We start from the raw sequence: 11,017 nt of genomic DNA on the forward strand, positions 1-11,017 counted from the left end.
GGTCCCCGCATCTCCCCAGAGCAAGGCCTCGTCCCGCTCCCGCCCGTACAGGCCCCATCAGGGTTCTACCATGGCTCCCCACTCACCGGCTCCGGCTACCTGAGTTCGGCTCCGGGCCCTCGGCCGCCCGAGCCTCCTGACTTGCCCGCCCACCGGCCTCGCTTTCCAGTGCCCGCAGCCTCCCTCCGAAGTGCATGGACCCGGGGCGGTGACCGCGAGTGGGGTGGGAGGCCAGGCTGGGGCGCAGGCCAGAGCCGCCGGGCCTCCCGGCGCGGGAGGGAAAGGGCGCCCCCTCTCCTCTCCCGAACGTGTCAATGCTTTGCACTTGGGGCCGGCACGCGGCTAGGGGTCCTTCCCCCAAGGCCCTGGGACCCGGGCGCCCCCTGCCTCAGGCCGTTTCGGCGGGTCAGGTCGGCCCTCCGCGCTTCCCAGTCCTCGCCCAGGCAGCGGCCCGCGCGGGCGGCGGAGTGGGGGCCAGGCCAGGGGGAGGGGTCTCGGGGCCCGCTGGCCCGTCATTGGTTAATATTTTATTCTGTTGACATGTTTTCTTACTGCTGAGGCTTCCGACACCTTCTCCCTGGCCCCCCCTCCCGTCCAGAGCTTGGCCTGAGCTGTCAAAACCCCGCCCCCGGAGACCCACAATTGGTCCAAAAAGCGTAAAATCAGCAATCAAGGGGGGCCTGGCTCGTTAGCGCAGGGGATCCGAGCAGGGCAGGACATGTGAGATAGTCACAGTTTTCCAGAGATCAGGACAAGATCTAACCAGTCGCGCGTGGTCTCCGGCGCCGGAGCCGGTCAGCTCAGCCCAGCCCAGCCCAGCCCCGCGCAGAGCCCCCTCCGCCCCCGCGCCCAGAGCCCCGAGCCCCTTGAGGTGCGCGGGACGGGCAGCCGGGAGAAGCAGCTGCCGCGCTTGTCGCCGGTGCCGTCAGTCCTCCGCTCGCGCCGCCGCCCGGGCCGGGGGTCCGAGCCGCGCGCCCCCGGCCCCGGCCCCGGCTCCCGGGTGCCTGGGCCGGATGTCCCGATGAGAGAGCCGGCGCTGGCAGCCAGCGCCATGGCTTACCACCCATTCCACGCGCCACGGCCCGCCGACTTCCCCATGTCCGCCTTCCTGGCGGCAGCGCAGCCCTCCTTCTTCCCGGCGCTAGCGCTGCCGCCCGGTGCGCTGGCCAAGCCTCTGCCCGACCCGGGCCTGGCGGGGGCGGCGGCAGCGGCCGCAGCGGCCGCAGCGGCCGCCGAGGCGGGGCTGCACGTCTCGGCACTCGGCCCGCACCCGCCCGCCGCGCATCTGCGCTCTCTCAAGAGCCTGGAACCCGAGGACGAGGTGGAGGACGACCCCAAGGTGACGCTGGAGGCCAAGGAGCTGTGGGACCAGTTCCACAAGCTGGGCACCGAGATGGTCATCACCAAGTCCGGGAGGTAGGGTGGCCGGCAGGCCGGCGGGCGGGCGGGCTGGGGGACCGGACAGCACCCACCAGCACCCGGAGCCGGTGCTCTCGGCTCCCCCGCTCTGGCTCTGGCGCCACGCACCTCTTCACAGACAAGCAAGCTGATGTTTTTCTCGTTTGGCACTGGAGCGAATTAAAAAGAAAAAGAAAACCAAGCATCCCTCGATTGAAATAAAACGAAAACACGCTCCTAAAGAAAAGTCCCAATCCTTCTTAATCTCAAAGCCCCAGTGGCTTGGCCCTAGCGGGTCTCCTTCGCCCCTTCAGGTCTCGCGTTTCTGCCTCCGGGCCGATCTAGGAGTTCCTAGGAGAAGGAACCGTCCCCGGATTCTCCGCTCCGTTCCCTGGAGTCCATAGCGGGACTAGCATCCCGCCTCCTGCTTGCTCCAGACCGACTGCTGGGTTCCTGCAGCGGGTCTCGAGTTGTTGAGCCTTCAACTAGGCCCTAGAGAGAGTCTTGCTTATCCATGGAGCTCAAGACCAGCTACCTCCTAAGGCCTTAAAGCCGGAAGAAAAAACACATTGCCCAATCCTCCCAGCACTTCAGGCTCTGAGAGTCCAGGCCTCAGGTTCACCCTGTTCCCCCGAACTCCAGAGGCAGGATCCCTGATCAAGGTTATGCATATCGTTTCCCCAGACAAAGGCCTTGCTAATTTATTTCTATGAGCCCTGTGCGAAGAGTGTGTGTTTCCCCTGAACAAATTTCAGGGCAATTCAGAAAAACCCAGCGTATTTCTAAAGGGCCTAGTTTCCTTTCCTGGGCACCAGCCTTACTCCCAGATCAGAGTGGAAGAAAGGTCCGCAGACCTGAGTGCAAAGCTCATTCAAGACTTTACAAAACAGGGTCTGGCCAGCAGAAATGAGATGTCTCGGGAGTAACAACCGCAGGTTGGGTCTTCTTCCCAGTAGCAGTAAGAGCACAGCACAAACAGAGGGGTATTGCAAACATAGATGGGGCAATCAGGCAGGGGTATTCTGTCATCAGAACGGTAATGGGGTACAGAGCCGGGTCCCAATAGCATGTTCCCCTTCCCTCCCTCCGAGGCGGATGTTCCCCCCCTTCAAGGTGCGAGTCAGCGGCCTGGACAAGAAGGCCAAGTACATCCTGCTGATGGACATTGTGGCTGCTGATGACTGCCGCTATAAGTTTCACAACTCACGGTGGATGGTGGCTGGCAAGGCCGACCCGGAGATGCCCAAGCGCATGTACATTCATCCGGACAGTCCGGCCACCGGGGAGCAGTGGATGGCCAAGCCTGTGGCTTTCCACAAGCTGAAGCTCACCAACAACATTTCCGACAAGCATGGCTTTGTGAGTTGGAGGAGAGCGGGAAGGTGTTAAGAACCTGGGTTTACTCACTGCAGTTGAGCGGGTAGAGGGAGGCTACAGAATTTCTTGGACCCCTAGAGTGACCTTGTCTGGGGCACTAGGCCACTGGGGAAGAGCATGTGGACAGTTGATGGGAAGTTCCAGGCTGTTCTCAATCTCAGATCCTTCTGTCAGGGTTTTGAGAGCCCCTCAAGACGGAGGCAGGTGCTACAGGCAATGGGTCAAGTAGCACAGGCCTTATGGAGGTCACTCTGCTGTGGGACGGGAGATGCTGAGCTTGGAAAATGCCAAGACTCACTCCTGTAGCTAACCCTCACCCCAAAGCTAAAGAATCCAGAAATTAAGCCCGCTCTCTTCAGGCATTTTTGGAGACCCGTTCCCTCCAGCAAGGCAGATGATGCCCAGCCAAGAGACAGTCTGAGGAACTCTTCATTTCTGCTTAATCCCAGTCAATGGTGGGGGTTTACTGGGCAAGGGGGGGTTCTCTTGCACTGTAGGCAGTCCATGAGCCCCCCCCCACTTCTCTTTCCTTAGTATTTCAGGAGTTTACCAAGGTCAGGGAAAGTGAAGTCAAAGCATGGAGTTGGGTTTTGTTTGTTTCTGTTTTGTTTCATTTCTATTTTAAACTGGGGGGTGTAATAGAGAGAGAAAATAACTTTGAAAAGAAAAGCATTAAGAAAAGTAGAAAAAGAAGTGCAGGTGAAAAAAACGAGAGAGAGAGAGAGAGAGAGAGAGAGAGAGAGAGAGAGAATATGAAAGCTGTCAGTCCCCAGTAATAGAAAGGTTTAGGACAGGGGCAGGGAGCCGCTGGCTGAACCTCATGCTCTTCACAGACCATCCTGAACTCCATGCACAAGTACCAGCCGCGCTTCCACATCGTCCGGGCCAATGACATCTTGAAGCTCCCCTACAGCACCTTCCGCACCTACGTCTTCCCAGAGACTGACTTCATCGCTGTCACTGCCTACCAGAATGACAAGGTGTGCTGGGCGGGAAGTGAACTTGGCCCCTACATCCATCTACATCCCCAAACATGTACGGGCTCCAAACCTCCATTCAAACACACCCAATAGCAGGGGCATCTCAGAGAGCTTGAAGAACCCGCCACCCACTCAGATTTGCAAGAGCAGCACCCACATAAATCCCCTGGGCTCCTTCTCATACACACACACACACACACACACACACACACACACACACACACTCCCCTGAGGCACTCCAACAGCTGGGCCATAGCTGGAGTGGAGATGTTTACTTAGCAATTAGTAGAGACTCAGGCTCCTGCTGACATTTTTACATTTTATTCGTTCATTTCTTGGCTCATGACTGGGAATCTAAATGAAAAGAGGGCGCCTGGGGCAATCTGCCCAAGTTCTACAGATGCTAGGAATGCAGGGTCCAATTTTGACTCTCCAAGAGAGCCAAAGAGTGGGACAGGTGGCACAGCTCTGGTGAGCCTCTCTACGCCACTTGTCTGGGTCTATCCAGGCCCCAGGCCCTGTGGGAAAAACTAAGACAATTCTCCTGCAGGTGAAAAGGCTTTCTCCACTTGTCCGTGCCTTCATAATCATGGTGGATTAAATGAGAGGGTCCCAGTGTCTTTGCTTGTGTCTTTGTCAACCAGGGGTCTTGCGTAGTCTCGTAAGAAGTGCCTTAGCTATATATGGAAGCTAGTGAACTCGTTGGATTCTATAGGCACTTGTTTGTTTATTTTTATCTTTTGTAAACTTGCCCTTCTGGGCCTGTGAGTGCAGTGATTTGCCTTTGCCTGGACCTGCGGGCTTGGGTGTGCGGGCGCTGTGTTCAGGTACCGAATAGTTTAACAGGAGCCTGTTTGTTTGCTTGGGCCTGTGTGTGCGTGTTGAGGGATTATTTTTGAATAAGAAAGAGACCCTGTCACTTTCCTAGATGCTTGCCTGCCGGCCTTACCTCCCGGCTTCCTATTCCTGGTGGGTGGCACGACCCCATCCCCTATCTCCGGCTCTCTATTCCGTGAGTCGCTGACCTCAGGGTGCCCCCGGCCAGGCTAGAAGAGCCAGGTCTTGACTTTGTGCCGCTTCCTCGGTCCCACAGATTACACAGCTGAAGATCGACAACAACCCGTTTGCCAAGGGCTTCCGGGACACCGGGAACGGCCGTCGAGAGAAAAGGTGAGGGATCAGCGGGTGGCCTGTGACGCGTACCGCCGGCCACAGGAAGCCGTGAGGGGTGCGTTGGCGGCTGACATCTCCCTCTTCTCTCTCCCAGGAAGCAGCTAACGCTGCCGACTCTCCGCTTGTATGAGGAACACTGCAAGCCGGAGCGTGACGGCGCGGAGTCCGATGCCTCGTCCTGCGACCCTCCGCCTGCGCGTGAACCACCGCCCTCCCCCAGCGCAGCGCCCAGTCCCCTGCGTCTGCACCGGACACGAGGTAAGCGAGGACTCGAGGTAAGCGACTCGGTTAGTCCGAGTCTGGAAAGGAGTTGGAAGTGTCCCCTTAGGGTGCCCCTTAAAGTCGACCTTTTTGTTCAGCGCTCGGCTAATCTTAAAGACCTGGATAAAAGTAACCGGGATGTGGCTAGAATATCCAATCTGGTCCTCCCATTTAAGGACTGTCCCTGGCAGCCAGGACATTTGGTAGGCTTTGGAGTTGGATTCCCCGTGGGATGTGTGGTTAGAAATGAGGTTTTATTCTCAGGGCTGGTTTCTTCCAGTGTAAGAATGGGGTCTTGGATTTATGTGACCTGCAGCTGCCCCTAGAAGCTCTCCCAACTTGACCTTCTCAACAGCTGGTCTGTCTAAAGTGTCGGCAACCCGGCCCAGGTTCCCCGGGACAGGATGCCGCGTCCGTCCCCGCCTGCGCCCTGTAACCTGGGCTCCCTCTCTCCCCGCAGTCGAGGAGAAGCCATGCTCAGCCGACAGCGACGCTGAGCTGGAGCGACCAGGCGAGGAGCGCGCAGCAGCGCCCCTGGGCCGCAGCCCTACGCGGGACGCCAGCCCCGCTGCTCGTTTGACCGAACCCGAACGCGCCCGGGAGCGGCGCAGCCCGGAGAGAGTCAGCAAGGAAACAACGGAGGGCAGTGGGGACGGCCCGTTTGGCCTGCGGAGCCTGGAGAAGGAACGCGCCGAGGCCCGGAGAAAGGACGAGGGGCGAAAGGACGCGGGCGAGGGCAAGGAGCCTAGCCTGGCGCCGTTGGTGGTGCAGACAGACAGTGCGTCCCCACTGGGTGCGGGCCACCTGCCCGGCCTGGCTTTCTCCAGCCACCTGCACGGGCAGCAGTTCTTTGGGCCTCTGGGAGCTGGCCAGCCTCTTTTCCTGCACCCAGGACAATTCGCTATGGGCCCCGGAGCCTTCTCCGCCATGGGCATGGGTCATCTGCTAGCCTCGGTGGCAGGAGGCGGCGGCAGTAGCGGAGGCGCGGGACCCGGAACCGCGGCGGGGCTGGACGCAGGCGGGCTGGGTCCCGCAGCCAGCGCAGCAAGCACCGCGGCGCCCTTCCCGTTCCACCTCTCCCAGCACATGCTGGCATCTCAGGTAAGGCCGGCAGCAGAAGGAGGGAGGCCAGCTTGGTGGTGCCTGAGACCGGCAGAGAGCTTGAGAGATACTGTAGGCACTCACATCCTCCTAGAGACCTAATCCGGTCTACAGGAAAGCCTTCTAGGTCCTGAGAGGTTAAAACGGAACGCTTGTCTATGATCTAACCCTGTGTGACCTTAGGAAAGTCCCTGGTCCTCTCTGGGCCTGTTTCCTTCTCTAACCCCAGCAAAGGGTGAGAGAACACCCCACAACACTTTTCTGACTGACCAGTTAGGATTGCTCTTGGGTTTTATGGGGTTCGCTTTTTTGGCCCTAGGAAACTTTTGAGAAGGAAATCCTTGACCTCATGACTGGCTCTAAAAGGCTCTGTAGGCTGGACAAAGGAAGGAGGGAATTTTGCATTATTTTCTGGACAGTTGACTACCAAAGTGACTCACATCACAGGTATCCCTGGCCCCTTTGAGGTCCTCTAGGAAGCTGTCTGCCCTGACAAGTAACTGGCTTGGTCTTTGCCCTATTCTGAGTCCCCCAACTCTCGAGCCACATCCAGAGAAGGGGGCTTAGTATCCCCACCTCCTCCTACTGAAATTCTGAGATCCCAGGGGAGAGTTGACGAAAATGTGGCCAGCGGCACAATAAGGAGATCGGATGCAGAGCGGCCTCTTTCCTTACTCGGGTGGAATATTCCCTGTGGAAAGATTTGGAATCTCTTCATTCAGTTTCTTCCCTCTGAGGTTTCTGGCAAATTGAACCCTTGAGATCTTATCTCCAGGGAAGGAAAATAGGAGTTTAGATTTTTGAGAATGTGGCTTTTGGTTCAGAAGCGAGTATGTGTAAAGTCAGGGGTGGGGCCTTGAAATGAGTTTTGAACAGAGCTTATCATCACCAGGGCACCTGAACCACCATGACTCGGTTGATCTGTACCCCCTGGCTTTCTGTGGATGTGAACATCCCCTCCCCAGACAAACTCTGGGGATTGTGGGAATTACGGAAAGTCAGGGTTTCTGGACACAGCCTGGTCAGGAGCTGCAAATCCAAGGAGGGCATACTCCTGAGCTATGAGAAATCAGTTGATACATTAGGGGATAAGCCCATAGCTGTGTGTCAGGTGAAACCAAATCTTGGGAAATTCAAAGCTTCCTCGCCTCCTCCCAACCCACAGTGCCAGGTCTGAAGTGTACAGTGGGGGCTTGCTCTTGCATTCCTCCAGGCTAAACTGTGTCTTGGTTTCTTCCTGTTTGAACCAGGACTGGAGCTTTTTCCGACTCCAGTACTGTCAGCCCCCAATCACCTGCTCCATAGGCACACACTCTGGGGCAGAAGTCATTATCTCAAAGGTCAGATAATCTCAAATCGGGAGCCTCAGGAGCTGAGTGCCCTGGTTGTCCAGAACTTCCTGGCTGCTGGGCCCTCCACCAGCAAAGACTTTGCATTCTGTCCTCAACTGCCACAGAAGTGCCGCCAGTTCTTTGTCAAACATTCAGGCCAGTTTATAAACTGATTAGCCCTTGCATACAGATCCTGGCTGAGGCAGGAGACCTCTGGGCAGGCAAGAGATGTGAGCATCCTGCTTCCCAAGCCTGTGTTCCAGCAACAACTTGGACCGTGCAGACAGAAGCCATGGAGGAACCATTGTGCTAGATGAGCGGGACTTTATATGACAGCACCAGCTGCCTGCTAGCCACCTGACCTCATGCCTTTCCTATGTCTTCCCTCTAGGCCTTTGCCCATACTAGTTCAGCCAGCCAATGCTTATTCTCTTACCCCTGCCATACCAGCCAGCTCAGACAGAGCAGGGCAACTCCAAGCCTTTGCATCTCACCCTAGGCGATAGACGCGCTGGGTTTGGCCCTGGCACACGAACGGGCTCATCTCTACCTGTGAGCCCGTGGTTTTATAGTTATGTGACTTCTGGTTCGAGTAGGGCAAGGTGTATCAAATTGTAGATTTAGGGCTACCACCCTTCCGACAGATGTCTAACCCTTGTTTCCTTCTGTTTCTTCCAGGGAATCCCAATGCCCACTTTCGGAGGCCTCTTCCCCTACCCCTACACTTACATGGCAGCAGCGGCCGCTGCCGCCTCGGCTTTACCCGCCACCAGCGCTGCTGCTGCTGCCGCGGCAGCCGCTGGTTCCCTGTCACGCAGCCCATTCCTGAGCAGTGCCCGGCCTCGCCTGCGCTTCAGCCCTTACCAGATCCCGGTCACCATCCCACCTAGCACTAGTCTCCTTACCACCGGGCTGGCTGCGGAGGGCTCCAAGGCTGCAGGCGGAAGTAGCCGTGAACCTAGCCCACTGCCCGAGCTGGCTCTCCGAAAAGTGGGGGGCCCATCCCGTGGGGCCCTATCGCCCGGCGGCTCAGCCAAAGAGGCGGCCAGTGAACTGCAGAGCATCCAGAGACTGGTGAGTGGGTTGGAGAGCCAGCGAGCCCTCTCCCCAGGCCGGGAGTCGCCCAAGTGAGGGGTTCCTTGGCTGCTGCGCTGCCACACGGGCCTCCCAGGCTGGGCTGCCTGCCTCGGCTGCCTGGGACGTGTACGGCACAGAATGGGTATTTATTTAAATAAAGAAGCAAAATCGGGCTTCAGCAGTCAGAATAGAGCCTCGTGTGGCAGGTCGGGAATCTGGGCCGCTTCCCTGGGACCTCAAGGAGGAATCAGTCTACCTGCAACACGGTCGCACTTGGAGCCACTGGATTTGATTCAGATCTGCTCGAGAGTCAACTACGGGGGGTACCTCCTCCTTTCAACATATGGGGGTGAAGATGGTCTCCTTTAGAGTCCAACGTCCCTTCAGAAGCCAGAATGTGCATAGGGCAGAGGTGTTCGCTTTAGACAGTATCCCACTGTCCCTGGCCTTGGGCCGGGATGTCGTGAGAAACTGGGGTGGAGGATGCTGGAGCCAGAGAAACCTGAAGTCAGTGTAGACTTGAGCTAGGAGTCCTGTCCGTTTGGTCTTCCCACCTCCACCTAACCAGAGACAGGCGCCACTCCTACTCCTCCTGCTCCTGGGTCAGCGGAGGAAGTTGCACTTCGGCTTTGAGTCCCCAGGGGGCAAAAGATATTTATGAAATAAATGGTAATTTGTGTAAATAAGCTTTAAGGTTCACAGAAGATGCAAATTCGTATTAATTTATTCAAAGGTGTACATTACTGTGTACATATATTTAGAGATTAACTCATAGCATTTAATTTTTTTCATTTTACATGAGCATCTATATTGTACAGGGCCCCAGGATCCTTGGCTGTTGGGGAAGGGGGAGGCACCGAACCCCAGGGAAGGCCCACCCCACGGGCCTCTCAGCCTCTGCGCCCCGGCTTTGCCCGCCCGGCCCACGGGCCCCACCTCAGGTTTTCACTTTTTGCTCCAGAAAGAGAATGAAGCGAGTAAATAATAAAACGCTACGATGCGAAGTGAACCGCGCTGTGCGCTCTGTGGGCCGAGCGGGGCTGGGGCTCTGTGGGCGCAGAAGAAGGGACTAAGGCGGGTAAAAAAAAAAAGACTGGGTGTCCCTATCTGTCGGGCAGCTGCACCCCGGCCACGGTGGCGGCACGACTGGGGAGGCACTCAGGCCTGCGAGGCTTCGAGGCGCCGGTGCCGGGCACAGGCTGGGCCTGGAGGCGCCGCTCAGCCTCGCAGTCCCCCGCGACCCAGGCCCGCAGCCCGGGCTCCCTCTGCTGGCCACTAACTGTGTGTCCGCAGCTCTTGCTGCTCCCGGAACCTGGTCGCTAGAGCCAAGCCAAGCGCAGAAGAGCGGCCTGGTCTCTGACTTCTAGGACACTGTGAATCAATTCATCATCTCTTTTCAACGTTTTCTGGGTGCATGGTCTGGGAAGTGGGTGCTTCCCTTTTCACTTTCTCCTTTCGAGTGTGTGTGTTGGGGTGACTGTGTTCCTTTAATACCACGCCCCCCAGAATTCCGTCCCATCACTCTGCATTCTGGAATTGTTTTGTGTTTGGGCTGCTGAATAGAGTGCAAAGTCTGGCCTAAAAATTCCTCTTTAGACCTCAACTAACTCCCGGGATGTGAGTATGGTGGTCAATAAGCTGTTCCCCTCCCTGCCTCAGGCTGGTGACTTTCAGGGGGTCTCATTGTGTCTCACCGGTTCCATTGGGCTAGTACTTCCCAAGACCCGCTCCATCAAGGACAGCTACTCCCATCCATTTCCCTCCAGAGGGCCGCAGCCTTCCCTTTTCAATATCACCAAACTGGCAGGTGTCTTCAGTCCATACCCGACGTAGTCGGGGTGACTCGCAGGCAGTTACTCCTTCAACATGTCGCTGGGTTTGTGGTCATTGAACACCCCCACCTTCCTTCCTTTAAATCCAGGGGGACTGACCAAGGAGATTGGCTTTTTAGGCGCTGTGCACCCCTGGGGCTTGTATGGCCTCCAACTAGCCCAGGGACATCAGGGACAGGGGTTTGACAGGGAGGGTAAAAATGCAGGTGGAACTGAAAATTCCGGGGCATCAGATGATCAGGACTCCTTCCTGGGATGACACACTTATCTAACCCTTCCTGGGAGAAGGCTGCCCTAAACTACGCTGAATTCCATGGGCTGAGGGAAAGAGAGCTGACGGGGTGGGGGTTGAGAGAGAGAAGATCTCATCCTAACCCTAGGAGGGTTATGGCTTCTCTGTCTCTAACCTACTTGGACTGACCCCCTACCCCCACTCTGCAATGTGGTCCACGAACCAAACAGGAACGGGAAAGCACCCTCCCCTAGT

At 57.2% G+C, this 11,017-nt stretch overlaps 1 protein-coding gene across 1 annotated transcript; it reads left to right on the plus strand.

The window, feature by feature from the left end:
* The first annotated feature begins 706 nt into the window (after positions 1-706).
* Tbx2 (T-box transcription factor 2) lies at positions 707-9,697 on the plus strand. Its single transcript, XM_057776217.1, has 7 exons — positions 707-1,416; positions 2,490-2,757; positions 3,609-3,755; positions 4,849-4,925; positions 5,023-5,186; positions 5,650-6,290; positions 8,300-9,697. Exons 1-7 carry the CDS (start codon positions 1,022-1,024, stop codon positions 8,750-8,752), a joined length of 2,145 nt encoding a protein of 714 aa, XP_057632200.1. The 5' UTR covers positions 707-1,021; the 3' UTR covers positions 8,753-9,697.
* Positions 9,698-11,017: the final 1,320 nt, after the last annotated feature.

The sequence above is a fragment of the Chionomys nivalis genome, chromosome 7 (genome assembly GCF_950005125.1).
Source record: "Chionomys nivalis chromosome 7, mChiNiv1.1, whole genome shotgun sequence".
Classification (NCBI taxonomy): Eukaryota; Metazoa; Chordata; class Mammalia; order Rodentia; family Cricetidae; genus Chionomys; species Chionomys nivalis.